General features: G+C 44.2%; 2 protein-coding genes across 4 annotated transcripts in view; one reads left to right on the top strand and one right to left on the bottom strand.

Moving 5' to 3' along the window:
• The window catches only part of RIGI (RNA sensor RIG-I), a 35,427-nt gene extending 28,002 nt beyond the window's left edge, over positions 1–7,425 (top strand). The window contains exons 15-18 of the mRNA XM_025432323.3: positions 99–269; positions 1,397–1,548; positions 4,583–4,726; positions 6,800–7,425. Of these exons, the coding sequence (XP_025288108.1) occupies positions 99–269; positions 1,397–1,548; positions 4,583–4,726; positions 6,800–7,096 (764 nt within the window). The 3' untranslated portion in view covers positions 7,097–7,425. The remainder of the gene's footprint in view (positions 1–98; positions 270–1,396; positions 1,549–4,582; positions 4,727–6,799) is intronic.
• Positions 7,426–12,908: 5,483 nt separating this feature from the next.
• Positions 12,909–18,962, bottom strand: part of ACO1 (aconitase 1) — a 59,231-nt gene continuing 53,177 nt past the window's right edge. For all 3 annotated transcript variants that reach the window (XM_025432290.3, XM_025432289.3, XM_035697103.2), the window contains 3 exons: positions 17,161–17,283; positions 14,651–14,836; positions 12,909–13,793 (listed from right to left, as the gene is read on the bottom strand). In XM_025432290.3, the coding sequence (XP_025288075.1) occupies positions 13,680–13,793; positions 14,651–14,836; positions 17,161–17,283 (423 nt within the window). In that variant the 3' untranslated portion in view covers positions 12,909–13,679. The remainder of the gene's footprint in view (positions 13,794–14,650; positions 14,837–17,160; positions 17,284–18,962) is intronic.

Here is an 18,962-nt window from a genome sequence, read left to right as displayed (position 1 = left end):
ATTTGGCGTGTAATAAGCATTCCATAATTAATGGCTATTTTTCAAGGGTAAAATTCCCTCTTTGGTGAGTTGTATAATGCCCTCTGACTCTGACACAGGAATGACACTCCCAGCGCAGAAGTGTGCATTGGATGCATTCAGAACTGATGGAGATAAAAAGATTCTGATTGCCACCTCAGTTGCTGATGAAGGCATCGACATTGCTCAGTGCAATTTGGTCATCCTGTATGAGTACGTGGGCAATGTCATCAGAATGATCCAAACCAGAGGTGAGAAGAGCTTTGATGCCATTAGTAAATGACTGCGAATTTGTCTGATTTGTGAGCGTGTCTGTCATTTAGAAACTTACTCTCTCCCAGTCATTGTGCTTCTGGCCTTACTCCTTTACTAAGCCATAGTGGCTTTATGACCTCTGGCACAGTGGACGCTGGCATCTTTGGCCCCGATGGCAGCTTACTTGATCAGGATTGGGTGGGTACAGTTCTGCCCACCAATATAAACACTATTTTGATTTTTGTTTATGATGAATACTGTTTAGTTGACCAAAATTGACTGACATATTTATGAAAAGATAGTTCCCATTTGGATTGAGACTTTGGCAGCCAATGTGTAGACTTTTCAGGTTGTGCTTATGATGATGGGCCCCTGCATTCTAGAATATATATATCTCATGGAATTCTTCTGTCTCGCTTGAACTAGGTGATCTCCTAACTAGCTTCTCTTCCTTTTTCCATTTTCTATAACAATAGCTGCCCACTTTAATTCCTTAAAAATAGCTCTGGGCATGTCACTTCCCTGTATAGAGACTCTAGTAGTTCCCAATTTACATGATGTCAAAAAGCTCAAATTCCAGCACCAGGTTATCTTACCAGTCTGTTTTCCATTCTTCCCCTTTATTCATTATCCATTTCTCCCAACCTGACTTCATCATTTTCTCCTTGTTGAAGAAAGTGCTCATGTACTGCTACTGATAATCTTTGTTTTACTATTCTCTCTCTCCTCCCCTGCTTCCATATCATCTGTCCCCGATTCCTTCAGCTGGCAATAAACTTTTGAATACCCATGATCCTTTACATGTATCTTTCTTTTTGCACTTATTATTTCTACCTATATTCTAGTGGCTGCGAACATATCTATCTCCCCACTTCCTTGAAGGCTCTTAAGGGAGACCCCCAGGAAACCAGTCTAGGATAAACTAGGCTCCTAGTTTAACATGTGGTTTGATATGGAGTTACACACCTGCATTGGAGTCTATGCTCTAACAGCTCAGCTTTCCTATCAAAGCAGGTTTCAGTGAATCAAAGTTGAATTTTAGAAGTACCCCTTTGTTTACCTTTTTTTAGATTTATCAGAGTTTTAAGTCAAAGACACCAATAAAATATTTATTTTCTGATAGGCAGAGGAAGAGCAAGAGGTAGCAAGTGCTTCCTTCTAACTAGCAATGCTGATGTAATTAAAAAAGAAAAACTAAACATATACAAAGAAAAAATAATGAATGACTCCATTTTAAGCCTTCAGATGTGGAATGAAGCAGTATTTAAAGAAAAGGTAAGTCTTTTAATCTGTGTCACTCTTTCAGAATCTGACCATGAGTAACAAATAGAATGTGAACATAGTTGGTGCCCTTCATCATATTGCTCCATTGCATTAGAACAATAAGTTTATGCTTAAAATTTTGTCCTATAGTGAACATCAGATTCATTCTGCTTTAGGTCTCAATGAGATTAAAATATATGTTGTTAGTGCTAATCCTTAAAGCAAGGTTTTTAGTTATAAAAGGGCAAACTGAGTTAGATGACCCTTAAGTCGACAGCTCATCTTGAGGACTCCAGCCTAACATGGCAAGACACAGCCCTTCTCGGTCTTTTCCTCAGATCTCTCTCTCTCTCTAACATCGCAAGTCCTCAGAGAAAAGCTCCCAGTGCACGGTGCATGTGTTAGAATGCCCATTTGTAGGTCTGGGTAGGAATGTACCCTGTGGATTGGCATATCTATTCGGTTCAGCCTCTTGGTTCTCAGTGAAATTACATTTTACTATAGTTTCCTTTATATCATAGAAGCATGGAACTGGATTGGGGAAAGTCAAGAAGCACAAGCATGCACATGCACACTGGCATGCATACACATGCACCCCCCACTCACTTTCTCCGGACCCTTTGTAGAGATTGTCATCTCAGGATCTCTGCCACTTAGAAGATGTGTGACCTTAGGTAGTTACTCTGTCTCTTCAACTATCTGTCTCCTCATTCATAAAGTTGGGAAAGTTGGTATTTAATTCACAGGGCAGTTTGGGGGATGAAATTGGTTACATTTGAGAAGCAGTGGTCTAAAGCAAATTAACACTTATTTTAGGACACAAAATTACAACTTTGTCAGTGTTAACTCATTTTTAAAAACATTTCTTCCTAAAGTTTAGAAATTAAAATATTTAAAAACACTTCTTCCACATTTTCATTGAGAACTGTAGGGAAATTTTTTAGTTCCTCTTAATTTTCCTCCTGAATTATGCTGAGAATAGGGGTTTTTTCCTGAGCCACCTTCCCATTTTGTAGCATATGTTGATGTTGGCAATAAAGATCTTTAAAACCTTAATAGCTTTAATACATTTTGAAATGCCATAGTTTTTGTCTCTTCAACTGGGTGAAAACTACATAGACTCATGTGTGACAGGAGACATAGAATGAAAGCCTTTGAGGGAGATGGAGGCTGGGCCAGACATAGAGTCGGTTAAAACCATAATAGCTTTAATACATTTTGAAATGCCATAGTTTTTGTCTCTTCAACTGGGTGAAAACGACATAGACTCATGTGTGACAGGAGACATAGAATGAAAGCCTTGAGGGAGATGGAGGCTGGGCCAGACATAGAGTCGGTTGCAGCCAGCTCACCAGGATGAGAGTAGGATGAGGACAGAACGGGTTAAATATTTGTTGAATAGCATCTGGGATTCCTCTAAGAGCCATAGAAAGCAGGCAGAGGGGGGTAAAAGAAAGAGAAAGAGCCCAGAACCAGCATGGCTAGGACCTATTGGTAGCTGGTAATTCCGTGAGTGGGGGTGGGAATCCCGGTTCCCCACAGGGTCCCCACTGACATCACAGGCAAAGCTGTCTACCTGTTTCAGGGCTGAAAGCCATGGCTCCCTACTTGGCCTCCTGTGACACCACTAGGTGGGAGTGTAGAGATGCTTCATTGCCAACTCTGCAAGGTGGAGATCCAGGTGCCCCCTCAATCTTTGCTGGCACGAGCTGGGGTTAGGCTGCAGTTGTCTGTTTTATTCTGTGATCTTTGGCAGGAGTAGAACAGCCATTGTTCTAGACAACATTCTAGACAAACTTCATTGTCTTGCTAGGCTGCCCCTTTCCCAGTCCTTCGGCTAGAGAGAGTAGGCTTCTGTCGTTTTTATTTGTGTCCTTAGGCATTTTTGGTTGCTGGTTCCCTCAGCTTGGAATCTGACATATATAAGGTGAAAAGAAAATCCAGGAAGCTCACCACCATTTTGTTCCTAGAGTTTCGGAACTTAGAGCTATTTGCCTTCCTCTCTTCAGTCTTCTGAATCTTCTTAGGTTTATTTTATCTATAATGTCCAGGTTCTAAGTTATACTTAGGCATGCCCGAAGTTTTGAAATAGAATGCGGTCATACTGTACACATATTTAACTTCACAGTAATTCAGTGATAGCCTCTGTGATTGGAAGGGGAGAGAGAAAAATGATTTAGGTGATGGGGACTCTTCTGCCTGCTATTCCATTTAGTGGGTTTCTGCCCTAGAAGTGGGTGTAATTATGCCTGAAACAGTCAATACATATTTATTTGTGAAGGATTTAAAAAGCTTTGCCAACTACTGAAGTAGAAAGCATGGTTTACATGCTTGTTTATAAACATCTTTAATACTTTTTTTAAAAAAGATTTTTATTTATTTATTCATGAGAGAGACACACACACACACACACAGAGAGAGAGAGAGAGAGAGAGAGAGAGAGGCAGAGACACAGGCAGAGAGAGAAGCAGGCTCCATGCAGGGAGCCCGATGTGGGACTCGATCCCAGGTCTCCAGGATCACCACGTCCTGAGCCGAAGGTGGCACTAGACCGCTGAGCCACCCGAGCTGCCCGAACATCTTTAGTACTTTATGTGCATCTTTTTTAAAAGAAATTTTATTTATTTATTGCAAGAGAGTGGAGGGGCACATATGGAGGGGGAAGGGTGAGTGAGAGAGAATCCTCAAGCAGACTCCCTGCTGAGCATGGAGCCTGATGTGGGGCTTGATCCCAGGACCCTGAGAACATGATCTGAGCTGAACTTAACTGACTAAGCCACCCAGGCACTCCTTTTATGGGCATCTTTGATGCAAAAATTAAAAGACTCATTGGAGGTCACCATTAAGCACTAACAAAGAATTAGGAGAATCCAATATAATTATCTATGTGATTTTTATAAACAAAGCCAGGTACTGTATGTTCATGGAAGTTATAGATTAATGAATGATTATGTACTTATGTGTACATGAGTGCGTGCACGCCTCCTAGCTATACCATTATGCTGATGAGGAGAGTTTTGTTTTTGTTTTGGGTTTTCGCATATAGGTTCTCCAGATACAGATTCAAGAAAAAAACATCAGAGATAGTCAAGAAAAAGTAGAACTTGTACCTGATAAGGAAAATAAAAAACTGCTCTGCAGAAAGTGCAAAGCCTTTGCATGTTATACAGCTGACATCAGAGTGGTGGAGGTAAGTGGCCTTTTAACAGAGTACTAGGTCATTTTTTAGCACTAATTAAAGCTTATTTTCTATCAGTGGGTTATTTATGGCAAGAATATTATTATTTTTGTTGATATCATGGCTATGGTATTTTAAAAAGCCAAAAACATTTTGAAAGGAAACCCTTAGCAATGAAGAAGAAAAAGAAGCCATTTAATTAAATATTGTGTAGCCATTGAAAATAATGGTCATGCTAAATGAATGGGGTATCCTGGATTTCATCCTAGAACAGATAAAGAATATTATTAGAAAAAGTGGTAAAATCTGGAGTTCAGTTCATTGTCATGTTCCAATCCTAATTTCTTAGTTTTGACAAATGTACTACAGTAGGTTAGATGTTAGTATTCAGGGAAGCTCAGTGAAGGGTATACAGGAATTGTCTAGACAGTGTTTACAGCTTTCTATAAATCTAAAATAATTCCAAAGTAAAGTTTATTAAACAGAATAATCATGAGGCTTATGTATAATAAAAAACTTCTTACAAAGATGTGGTTTATGTATACAATGGAATATTAGCCATTAGAAACGACAAATACCCACCATTTGCTTCGATGTGGATGGAACTGGAGGGTATTATGCTGAGTGAAATAAGTCAATCGGAGAAGGACAAACATGGTCTCATTCATTTGGGGAATATAAATAATAGTGAAAGGGAATAGAGGGCAAGGGAGAAGAAATAGGTAGGGAGAAATATCAGAAAGGGAGACAGAACATAAAGACTCCTAACTCTGGGAAACGAACTAGGGGTGGTGGAAGGGGAGGAGGGCGGGGGTGGGGGTGACTGGGTGGCGGGCACTGAGGGGGGTACTTGATGGGATGAGTACTGGGTGTTATTCTGTATGTTGGCAAATTGAACACCAATAAAAAATAAATTTATTATTAAAAAAAACCTTACAAACTAATGGTGAAATGGAAAAAATAACAAGGATACAAAACTGTAAATAAACTGTGACTACAGTGGTGTGAAATAATAGTGACAATACCAACATCACTATCAAAAAGCATTAAAGAATTATCATTGTCCAGAAAAAAGAGTACAGAAAATATACTAAAATGTATTACTATTTTGCAAGGAGGCTCCATGATTTTTTTTCCTATTTTGTTTCCTAAACTAGTTATTTTTGGGATATGGGTCACTTTTATAATGAAAACAAAATATATGCTTATTTTAAAAACACCTACAGGTTAGTTTTCTATATTTTTTTCTTAAAAATTTTGGATAGAAAAATTTCCAAAAACAAAAATTGAATGTAAAAAAAAAAATTGAATTTGACTCCACTGCTGCTGAGAGAGGGGAGGCTGGTTCAGATGATGTTATTGGGGTTGTCTTTGGTTTCATTCAGAAAGCTGCGGTCTCTGTCCATCTGTTTGAACCAGAAGCATACTATCAAGGGTGATACTAGCAAATTCCCCATGCCTTCATGAGTCTGCTTCTCTAGCTGGAAAAGTTTCTTTCAGCTTCCATTTGGGTGATTTTTCTATTGAAATGGCCCTTTATGACTGTATGTTTTCCCAAGGGGCTGGTATGTTGGGTGTGCATTTGTTTTGTACAGAGTGGCCTTTCTCAGCTTTACTCTAAAGTTGACTGTAGGTAGAGCCTCTGGACACAGTCCATGACCCTCTTCAGATCCACATTGACCCTTTGGTGTTCTCTGTATCCTTTGGATTGTGCCTGTCAGGTGAACTCAGGCTTTGGAGATCTTCAATAAATACCCCCTTTTTGTTTCTAAATTAATAAAGAGTATCTACTTCCAGCTCAGTTGCCTGGAAACTTCTTAGCCGTCCTCTTCATGAGATGGCCCCTGTCACCTCACTTGTACCCCCAACCCCACCTTACCTCCATCCTTGTAACTGGGAGTCAAGCTGCATGGATTCTAGTCTGGCCTTCAGGTGAATGTGTATTTCCTTCTTACCCCATCTGTAAAATAAGTGGATCCTACCCACTCTTCATCTCAGATTATTGTGGAGTTTCTTTTTTACATCGCAGTTCTGGACTGGTTCTGACGTTCCGTTTTGTGTGTTATTTAATCTCTTCATCCGTAGGAATGCCATTACACTGTGGTTGGAGATGCATTCACGAAGTGCTTCGTGAGTAAGTTACACCCTAAACCAAAGAGCTTTGGGCATTTTGAGAAGAGAGCAAAGATCTTCTGTGCCAGACGGAACTGTGGCCATGACTGGGGAATCCATGTGAAGTATAAGACATTTGAGATTCCAGTTATCAAAATAGAAAGCTTTGTGGTGGAAGATATTGCGACCGGAGCTCAGAAACTATATGCAAAGTGGAAGGACTTTCCTTTTGAGAAGATACCCTTTGGTTCTCCAGAAATACCCGAATGACCTTGGGACCTCAATCTTGAGCTAAAAGGAATGGGTGACCTTGAGAGAAGAAATGAACCTCAGTGGGTAGTCATGGCTCGCTTTTACCAGCATGTATCTGTCACTTAACTTCACCCTGTTTACTGTTGTTAGCAGTTTGAACTGTATCCTATATATAAAGCACAAGTAAATGAATCACAGCACTAATGCTCCATAGGCCAGTGGAGCTCTGAGTACTTGGAAAAGATTAAAAAGCCTTCTTTTCCTATCCTTCCTTTCACAGCTCAGTGCCAGTGTACCCCCCAGTAACCACTCAGTACCCATTACAATAAATAGAATGAATAAATGGATACCATGTTGAAAGTGTTTCTATCATAACTGACTTTTGCCCTTAATATACTGGAATTATTCCTGTTACGATTACCAGTGATTCTGGTTGCCAAATCCACTGGGCACTGATGTCCTTCTCCTTGATCCCTTTGCCACTCTTGGCTCTGTTGAGGGTCTTTCCTGGAACCCCATCTTGCCTTCTATTTCTTCTAGTTCTACCCCAGTCTCTCCTGTTGGTTCCTCTATGTTGCTAATTCTGAGGCTTCAGTACATATTCCTACACAGAGGTATAGTAGTCACTCATATTCTCTATGTACCAGTGTGTGGCATGTAATCTTAAAATTCTGTAGGACAGCTTTTAGTAATGGGGACATTACTAAATGAGACAGTAATGAGACAGACTAATGAGAGTACTTATTGAGAAGTTGATTTCTGTTCTTGTAGTTTATTGTACATCCTGCCCTATTCATTCGTTTCCTTAACCTGTGCCATTGTCCCTTTGAATGGTCATCTCAAGCCCTTCTGTAATAACGGTTGATGATCAGTGCTTGGACTCTTCTCAGGTCCCTTGGATGAAACTGAGGCAGTTTTTTGTTTCTTAAGTAGGCTTCATGCCCAACATGGAGTTCAAACTCCACGACCCTGAGATCAAGACCCAAGCTGAGATCAAGAGTTAGACGCCCATCTGAGAGCCACCCAGGCGTCCCTGAGGAGACCATTTAATTTGGCTCTTTCCACTTAAAAATTTTGAATATGTATCCGAATGGCAATCCTGTATCATTTAATAAGATTGGCTGATGCTTGAGAGCTTAGTTTGGAGTTTTCCAGACGTGGGGAGAGCTGCCTAAGTTTTGCTGCTTCCATGCATGCCAAGGTATTTTGGGCTCAAATCAGGGTAGGCTCTGTAGTAACTTTAAGTATCTTCCTACAACAGATTCAGATTAGTCATTTATAATTCACCAGGACCATCAATGGCTTACACAAACCTCTAACATCTAAAAATAAAAATGCTAATATGTTTAGCACATGTGATTGCATAACCCTTTCCAAGTAGCTCCTATTTACATGTAAAGGCTGATTGGTGTTCACGAGGCCACCCAGGCCACTAAAACAGGCCCTGCAGAGCAATGGGGTGATCTGCTTCAGTCACCTCAGCCTCCACATGATCTGATGAGCAGTTGTACTGGCCAAGAGTCCGAGGATTTGCCAGTTTACATAACTTCTCTTTGGCTTAATCTCCATCTGTAAAACAAGGATAATACATACCTGTGAGGGTTAGTGGAGGGTTTTTTACTGAAATAATGTATGAAAGTCCATGATAAACATAGTAGTGGCATGATAATGGTTACTCTTTGTAGTATTCTTGGCAAGACACAATAGAAATGGATTAAGCCAGCTTGCTTGATGATTTTATTTTCCATTTAGATTTTATTAGGGTATTTGAGGTTCTGGTCACCAATTCCAGGGTTGTGGTTTTCTCATGCCAACAAGCAGCGTCTGACAGCAGCCAGGTATCCTGAAACACAGTTTGACTTTGTCCACCTGGAGGATAGTGTCAGGTCCTGCAGGCCAAGGGCTCAGTCCCCCTCCCACTTCTGGCATCAGGTACAAATCCAGATAATCACCTGTACCTCTCGCTGACTATGGATCAGAGGTTCCAATAACCTCCTCCTTAAATTTGATTAATCTTCTAGAGTAACTCAAAGAATTCAGAAAAACATTGTATTTTCTTAATCACAGGTTTATTAGGAAAGGATCTACTCAGAACAGCCATTGGAAGACATGAATAGGGCAGGGTATGGGAAAGGATAAGGAGTTCCCATGTCCTCTCCAAACCCTGTCCTTTGGGTTTTTATGGAGGCTTTCTTATATTAGCATGACTAATCAAATCATTGGCGATTGGTGATGGATTCAACCTCCAGCTCCCCTAGCTAGTGCTCAGGGGGTTGGGACTAAATTCCAGACCTCAAATCAGAGTTGGTTGTTCTGGCAACCAGCCCTATCCAAAAGTCACATCATTAACATAACAAGAGATACTTCTGTCACCTGTGTCACTTAGGAAATTCCAAGGGTTGTATGTGCCAGAAATGAGGACGAAAGCCAAATACATATCTCTTATATAAGTCACAATCTCACAAGTATCTCTTTTTATATATGACTGACTTTTTTGGATGCTTTGTTTAAGAATTCAGGTATGAAGTTTAAAACACTACTGAAGAATTGAGAAAAGTTCTTTCAAATATCTAAATGGCTCAGTTTGGATGAAGGTGAATAGTCCTCTCTTCAGCCAACAGAAGGAAGACTGAAGGTGAAACAAAAAATCTGGGAATTTCCTAATTGGACCTTTGCACTGAGTCAAGCCACTGCCAGGCATAGAGCCTGGAACAGAGTTAGGCACTTGGTTACTATTTACTCAATGAAAAAACTTGGTAGGTAGTGTTTTAAGAATTGCAGACTCTTGACTGATGCCTAAATGCTGGTGATTGGATTTCTATGTCAAAGGCTGTGTGTCAGAATCAACTGTGGAATCTTTTCCTTGGGCATGTGCCCCGCCCCCATTAGGCCATCCTAGCAGAGTGTCCAGCCACGTGTACTTTCTGAAGTTCCTCAGGTGGTTCAGATACCAACCCATCACACACCTGCAGGATCAAGTTTCTCTAGTTCCTGCCAGTGCTGGCACTATGATGGGTTTTTCACCTGAAATGAGAAGTTGCCTTCAGTCAAATGGCTGATTGTGTCATAAGGGCTGTAAACCCTGATTCCTGTCCTTAAAACTGATATTATTATTTGAATTAAAAACCATCCGGTCAGCATTTCAAGTATGTCCTGTAGAACCCACATGCTATGAGATGCTCTGACGGAAATATTCTGTGGTCAGATAGGCTCCTGTACCAAAGGCTGCCAGTCCGCCCCTCAGATGAGTGATTTACATCGTAACTGTAAATTGTGTGTCATTGTATTAGTTCTGTGCTAATAAGACGCATTGAACTCAGTGATTCCCCAATACACTGGCCCTGGAACCCTGTTATTCCCTGGACACCTTTCACATCCTGTGGAAGTGCAACCGCAAGAATGCAGGCCGGATGCCAAGTAGGCAAACCAGAACCAAATGGGAACGTTAATTTCAGGATCACACCAGGAACCCTTTTATTATACTACGTAATAAAACTACACCTTTCACTCAGCAAAACTGCACTTAATATGTAAGCCTTTGTTCTTGGGATGCAAATTATTAAAACTATCAGCTATAATTATATAATCTCTGTTCCTGATAATTAGGCTGCCTGGGTGAACAAAAACTTCGTGGGTGTTCAATTCTGTTTGTGGTCATGACACTTAACAACAGCTTCCTCAGAAAGCAGCCAGGGAACCTTACTGTTTTCCAGAGGTAGGTCTACATCGCTCCTACATAATGCTGCCGGGTACGCCACTGTCCTCACCTAACCTGGAAAAGGAAACTGGGCCCAAAATACGGTTCTTCATTTTGGTGACTTGGAAACTCTTAATTTTAGCCTAGAGATTACTGGGAGATAAATTTCTAGATCACAAAAGATTAATTTCCCCCGGAGCTGCCAGTAGCCATATATCACGTGGAGCAGCCCAGCCTTAAAGAATGAGGCAAACCAGGAGGAGAAACGATAGGGAGGGAGCCTGAGTGTGAGTCACTAGATCCAATCGAGCCTCTGGCTGTGGCTACCTCTGTAGCCACAAGTTCTAGGAGCCAGTTATTATTTATTCCTATTTTTGCTTAACCAGTTACAGTTGTGCTTCTAATCACCTGAGTCATGACTCCTCCACCCTCCTCTGGCTTACTCTCACCTTCTAAATGCCGTCCCATAGCCTAACACACGAGTATCTTGCTGCTTTCAGTAAGGCCGTTAATGCAGCGTGCACACCAAAGAACGCTTGTTTCCTCCGAGGGATCGGGCCTAATGGGTTCGGAAAACTGTGATGGAAAACTGTTAGGTTCGTTGGAGACAGGAACCCCTCAGAGAGGGAGGAGGCCTGGCACCTGGAACAAGGGCAGCAAATGTTTAGTTTGGGGTGAGAGGACTAGTGCCTTCTTGAGAAACTAGGCCAAAGGAGTTTATTTGCGCAGTCCTGCTGTGGGTCAGGGTGTGACCCTGGGCAAGACGTTTTCGTAATGAACAGGGCAGAAGGTGCATTTAGAGGTAAAGGAGTCCAGAAGTGAAGGGACCTCGATCTAGAAGTCATAGCCACGAGCATCACCACATAACCAGGGACTGTGAGGAGCCACACAGCTTCCCCACAAGCTCAGTAACAGAGCCAGGGCGGTACAGACCTGTTGCCTCAGTCCTTCTTTGTGTGTTTATGTAGGACAGATGACTATTTGAAGGTCATAGGCTTTTTTCTACCACAAGGTTCTGTTTGTAATTTTTTCCTATGAACACACGCTAGGTCCCAGGATCCTCAGAGGCTCAGTAAACTCAGTAACCTGTCCAGTCCCTCATCTTGGCAGAAGCAGAGACAAGACTCAATCCTGGGTGTTCTGAAGACCAGGCCACATTCCCTGAGTGCTAAATTTGAGATTTAAAATGCATTACACGGCAGCCCAGGTGGCTCAGTGGTTTAGCACTGCCTTCGGCCCAGGGCGTGATCCTGGAGACCCGGGATCAGGTCCCATGTCGGGCTCCTTGCATGGAGCCTGCTTCTCTCTCTCAGCCTCTCTCTCTCTGTGTCTCTCATGAATAAATGAATGGAATCTTTAAAATAAATAAATAAATAAATAAATAAATAAATAAATAAATAATAAATAAAATGCATTACAAGGAGATCAACTTGTGAGCTGTAAGAAGCCCTGTTATGGACTGAATGTTTTTTTGTGTCCCCTCCCCTCAAAATTCATGTTGACGCCCTAACCCCCAGTGTGTCTCTTTGGAGATGGGACCTCTAAGGAAATGATTAAGGCTAAGTGAGGTCATAAGGGTGGGGGACTAATCTGATAAAATCAGTGCCCTTAAAAGACACCAGAAAAAAAAAAAAAAAAAAAAAAGACACCAGAGAGCCAGCTCTCTCTCCCTCCTCACGCATGCATTAAAGGAAAGGCATGTGAGGACAAAGTTCAAACCAGAAAATGAATTGGCTAGAAACTTATCTTGGACTTCTAGCCTCCAGAACTAGGCATTTTTGATGTTTGAGCTACCCAGTCTATGGTATTTTGTTATGGTAGCCAGAGCCAAAATGATGTCAGTGATAAAAATAAGCAGATAAACTATAGGACACAAAAATAATTAAAAAAAAATTATGATCTGTTCACCATACTTACATTATTGCTACTGCTACCTTCTTGTCTGCTCCCAACCAGGGCAGAGAAATCCTGTTCCTCAACTCTTCATTTCACCTGTATAGTATGGATGCAGCTGTAAAAGCAGACCCTGAAGGTCACCCAGGCTTCTGGATGCTGCAGTTTGAGATCTGCTCTGCTCGAACTCTCCCCAGACTAGAGCCTCACACACCACAAAATTCAATTCCAAAGTCAAAGTTTTCCTTGAAAATAGATTTAATCTTATTCAAATTACAAATGTTCTAAGTCTCTCTCCAAAACCACCTCCAAAGTTCTCCTCTTGACAAATGAAAATTTTTTCTGGGGAAAAGTTTTGAAGAGAGTAAAAGAAAACGCCACATTTTTTTAGTGTTGATCCATCAAAAGGTACATAATCAAAAAAAATGTCAGTGTCTGACCTATCCACGAGGTGTCTGGATCATTCCACCCGAAGGAAAAAGGCAGAGGGAAGAATTGCAATCACTGCTGTGATTTGCAGCGTGAGCAAGTGTTCGCCTACCGTGTCAGTCAGCCCCACTGTAATATGCAGAGACCCGAGCCCCTCACGGGAAGGTTTCATTGAGCAGAGGGGAACAGAGGAACAGAAGAGAGGCGGGGGCTGCCTTCTGAGGAGACTCATTTGTGTCCAGCTGAACACAAACAGGCCAAGAATGAAAAATCAACATTCTGTAGTCAGTTCCCTTACAGACTCGCTCACTTCTCTTCCTGGCACAACCGACATTCCCACCATTCTAGCTTCCAAATTCTAGAAAAAGAGAAAAAGATTCACAAAAATTGAGAATGCAAAGACTGCGCATTCTGTGCCTGGAAGAACGGCACTGGTGACGTGGGCAGCACACGCCCCTGTGCAAGGGGGTGCCCTGCGGGGAGGCCCGCCCTGGAGGGGACGCTCGGCACCCAGGCCCCGCTGGCTAGTGGCGCTTCGCTCCCTCCTGCGCAGCTCCAGGTGCGGGCTCCAGCGCAGATGACCTACTTGGCCATCTTGCGGACCATGTAGTTGAGGATACCCCCGTTGTGGAAATAAACGAGCTCCACGTCGGTGTCGAACCTCATGATGGCCTGGAAGGTCTTCCCGGAGTCCAGCTGCGATGACAGAGAACAGAGGACAATCAGGGAGGGCGGGGGAGGCCAGGCAGCCCCGTGGGGAGGGGCGCCCACGCCGCCCTCAGGGCTGCCTCTCAGAGTGGGCGGCCCACCAGCCCGTGGGGAGACTCCTGCCCAGACCCCGAGAACCCGAGGCCGCGTTTGGCCGAGACCCCCAGCCGACTTCTCTGCACAGTAAAGTAGGGCAGAGTACAAATGACCGAGGGGCCGGACCCCAGGGCCAGGCCTCTTGGGGCAGCAGTACCAGTGACACTAGGGATGAGAGTTTTCAGACTCTCCTTGGGAGGTTCAGGCCCACAGGGGTCTCAGGAGGTTGTCCCTCAGGCAGCTGGTCCAGTCGCTCACCCTGGGACCTCACCCTGGGACCCTGGGGTTCGGCACCTGCCTCGCCTCACCTGGGGGGCTGTCGCTTTTTTTTTTGGGTGATACAAAACCTGGGGCCTGGGGGGGAGGCTCAGGAATGGGTTGTGTCTGTTCACATTTTGATAAGAAAGAGGTGTTTTTCAGATCATGTGAACATGTACCGTCTCCTCGAGCTTCTAACACTTCTCTGGGCTAAAGAGAGACTGGGAGTCCGAGGAGACAGTGGGGCTGGCTGCGGCCTGGAGCAAGGAAGGGATGGATGGAACTTCCAGGACTAAACAGACCTAAGTCATCAGTCAACAGGTGTCCTGTGTTGTGAAGGCAGAGCCGGTGCCAGCAGAACTGCCAGGTGTGACTCACTCCTACTGAGTGACAGTTTTCCTTCCAGATTCCACTCATTTCTCGGTGACGGGGTTGAGGGTGAACACACGGTCCCGTACACCCGGGCCTGGCACGGGGCGGCTCCGGCTTACCTGGACCTGCACTTTCATCCGAGGTGTGAGGTTGTCTGGAATGATGATGGTGTATCGCTCCCGCCCTGTGAGTCCCAGGGTGTCTGCGGTCTCCCCAGGGAGATATTCGAGGGGAATCACCCCCATTCCCACCAAGTTGCTGCGGTGAATGCGCTCGTAACTCTCAGCCAGGACAGCTTTGATTCCCTGAGGAGCCAAGACAGGACTTTGGACACAGTCCCAATTTTCTTGAGATACATGGAAACTTTACAAAAGGCTTCTTAAGTCAAAGTCTTCTCACAGCTAAATTCTTTGTAAGTACCAATTAGTCATTTACCGAAACGGCTCCTCTAGTTGTAACCCAGCAGCTGGTCACGGTTACAGGCGGCCCGCAGGCCCATCAGTTCTCCCCTTCTGCCGTCCCCCCCTAGCCCCAGGAGGTGGATGCTATGACCGTCCCCTCTCTACCCACACTCAGTGGGAGTATCTGGTACCTGAGCCCATGCAGTCTGACCACACACCTAGCTGCTTTGTGACACAACATCCCTTAGCAAACTTCCATTGTATCTGGAATCCACACAACAATACAATTTTTGTTTCATTTCCCTTGAATTGTGCTATTATCATCGGTGCAGACACAAAAAATTTAACCAAAAAAGCAACGTTCAGACATACTACAGAGAAAGTAAATGATGTGCTGCTTTTACAATTCCTGTTTCAAGGATCAAATTCCATTGGATACAGTCTTGGTATTGAGCTTCCTATAAAGTACGTTTTATTGGTAACCTATAACTGGCAACATACTGGCAATGATCAATAAGCCAGGATACCTGATTAACTAGAACACCCCATTCTCAATATTAGTTAATTATAATATTAAGATACCCCTAAAAGGTCTCTTGACATGTAGGGTACACTTTGAAGCTCCCCTGCATCAGGATCACCTGGGGAGCTTGTTAAAAATGTAGATTCTTTAGGTACTACCCCAGATATACTGCTCGGAACCTCTTGGTGGGCCACATGGGGGGAGAGGAAGCTAGGGATCCCTGGACGTTGTGAGAACCAAAGGCATAAATAAAGCTCTGGTTCTCAAACTCAGCCGCATATTAGAATCACCAGGCTTATAAAATCCCCGTGTGCAGGCCTTTCTCCCTACCAACTAAACCCCAGAGCCTCTGGGGAGGAGATCCTGGCATAGGTGTTTAAAAAAAAATCCCACAGGTATCTCCAAATTTAAGAATCATTTTATAGAGGAAGAACAGGTTCTTCCGAACAGGAGATATTCTGCATGGACTTATGTACACATATGTTCCCTTGGTGAGGGAGTGGCAGGCTTCGTAAACCACACTGGGCACGTCCCTACTCTGGGTAAGGGCTGCGCAGGGCTGCCGACCAGTCGTCTAGGCCCCTCTGCTGTGAGAACAGCCCAGCACCACTGAGTGGCCCAGCTTCGGCAGCCGGAGCTGTTCTGCACAGGAGTCTAGACCCTGGCGGGCCCCCTGGGTGCCAGTTGTCTTACCCTCCATCGGCTCTTAGGGTTCCCCACTTGGCTGCATGCTGCGTGGGTCTCATTTCTAGAAACTATGGGCTCCCAGCCCCATCCCTAAAACTCTTTCCTCTTCTATAATTTCTCTGCTTCTTTCCAGCAGCTTCTAGAAAAGGCAGGCTTTTGATACATTACCAAGCAATCAAAGAACATTTTTTGTTCCTCCCATAGAGCAAAATGCTTGATTAAAAAAACAAAACAAAACAACAGGTGTATTGTTCAGAGACGTCTGCGGAAACCCGGCCTGGCCAGAGGGCTGCGGCCAGACCCCGCGTTCTTTACGGTACTTGTGGATGTCAGCTTACGTCGTGTTTCCCAAGGCTTAGCTTGCTGGAGCCATAAATCATCGAGATTGGCACCGGCTAAGTGATCTTACCCGCCCCCAGAATTGAAGCTGAGCAGCAGGACTCTTCCCTGCTCTGGGCCAGCAGAGGCTCAGGAGGTCAAAGCGGTCTGCTCTCCGCACGTCTCCCTGGGGACGCCCCCAGCGCCAGCCGGGCCCTGTCTACGCCCAGAGGGAGCTTCCTTGCGTGGGAGAGGCTAGCGGCCGCTCACAGGCCCAGAAAGCAGCTGCAGAAAGTCCGTCCAAAGGCCAGGCTCCTTACTCTGGCCCCTCCGCAAGCCTCCCGCAGACAACACGGGGGCAGGCCCCCTCACTGCTGGCCTGGGACAGCGGCCCGAGGACACCTCCGGTCCTCAGCCTGCATGTTAGGAAAAACCATGCAACTTTTCCCCATAAAAAAAGACTTATATACATACTTTTGAAAATGATTTCCAAGACTGCACAGGCCCTCCTCCCGACTGCTCCACAGCCACCCCAAAGATCCACGGTTGCCAGAATAAGGAGCATGTGATCTAAGGACCCAGCGCGCGCCTCGCTGACCCTTCACCACTCGAGGGAAAGCCGGATCCACCACGCGGCAGGAGCCGAGCAAGCACCACACGCTTCCCCGAGCTTGCGTAGCCGGGTCCCGCCGCCACTCACCAGGAGGAAGGGGCCCTTGGCTGCCCAGTCTCTGGAGCTGCCCGAGCCGTACTCCTTGCCCGCCAGGACGATCAGGGGAAGGCCTGCCTGCTGGTACTGCTCGGCCGCATCGAACACATCAAGCTGAGGACGAGAAAAGCAAGGTTTGCGGAGGCTGTACGGGCACAGAGCGTGGACCCAGGCCGGGGGGACTGGGTGAGAAGCACAGGGTCAGAAAGGTCTTTGGTGGCCCAAGTCAACGCAGAGCTGACAGGGAAGCGCAACCCGTCAGTGGCCTGGTTTTCACAAATTTCCAATTAACTCCATCTAGTTACCCTTGCCAATGAATTTTATATTCTTCTAACTGAAAGGCCTCATTTTTGTCCTGGTTTTAGAAAAACACTCAAATCCTAAGGCATCAAGGGGGGAAAAAAACCTAGACCAGATTGTTTTTCCCTCTTCTATTGATTAAACTTTTTTAAAACTTAAAAAACAGAGTCCCACCTAAACCTGGGTTTTGACTCCGTTTCAGAGACTCAGTGATGGTCCCTTGTGGAGGGTAACAACCGCAAAGAAGGTGACATGTTCTGAAATTGTAGGAAATGCAGACATACATACATTTTATTCATTCATTCGTTCATCTTAGAAAGAGTGAGTGCAAGTGGGGGGAGAGGCAGAGAGAGAGAGAATCCTCAGATTCCCATGGAGCCCAGAGCCTGACGCAGGACTGGATCCCAGGACCCTGAGACTGACCTGAACAGCCGCTTGACTGATGGAGCCACCCAGGCACCCCATAATGCAAACTTTTACTAGTCACCTTTCTACAAGGAGGTCAAGGCAGAGACACTAGAAACAGCGGTGGAAGCACAAATCAATAAAGGACAAGAGAGGATTAACTAATACTTTGGTATATATGAGAACCATCTTGCACAAACAGCTTCATTTGTTTCTCACGAGAATTCTGAGTATCCTGCTGAGCCAAGACTTTACGAAGACATCTGATTATCACTGCTGGTGATATGAAACAGTTGTTTTTCCTGGTGACTTAAGTAAAAAAAAAACAAAAACAAAAACAAAAAACACAAAGAAAAGAAAAACTCCCTCAAGAGAGGGTTTCCTTCAAAAGAAGCTCTAGAAAGGTGTATAATCAACCTCTCAAGTAAGCTTTCACAAATCACCATTTCGGTGGGCTGATAGAGCCTGTGGTTAGTTCCACCTGGTGTTACCCAAATCTGGGGAGCTTATAAAGCAACGGCTCCCTGCACTCTCCCTTTCTCTTCTAAAGAACAGGACATAAAATTTCGTTGTTTCTTCCGTGAGATTGTGCCTCTGGATCTTGAGTATTATACCTACTCTGCCAGTTCTTCATTTCTCCATGTTTGTTATCACTTATCAATTTCCTGTTTTGATGGGGATTTAGTTCTTTTTAATATATTTTATTTACTTAATTATCTGAGAGAGATAGAGACAGAGAGAGTGAGCAGAAAGAGGGACAGAGGGAGAGAGATCCTGAAGCAGACACCCTGCTGAGTGCAGAGCCTGACCCAGGGCTCTGATCCTAGGACCCCAAGAGCATGACCTGAGCTGAAATCAAGAGTCAGCCCTTAAGCAACTGGGCCACCCAGGCACCCTGGGGATTTAGTTCTCTTAACTAACTACCATTCCCCTAGGTCCCCTCTCCCCAGCCTTCCAATATAATTATGTCATATATTTTGGGTAAATCAATGTTTGGTGTTTGCACTACTTTGACTATGTGAATGTTATTTATAGCTGAGTCAAGTAATGTACTCTGATTTCCTTTTCTTGATAATTAAGAAAAATTT

This window comes from Canis lupus, chromosome 11 (genome assembly GCF_003254725.2).
Source record: "Canis lupus dingo isolate Sandy chromosome 11, ASM325472v2, whole genome shotgun sequence".
NCBI lineage: Eukaryota > Metazoa > Chordata > Mammalia > Carnivora > Canidae > Canis > Canis lupus.
This window is presented reverse-complemented; position numbering and strand designations above follow the sequence as displayed.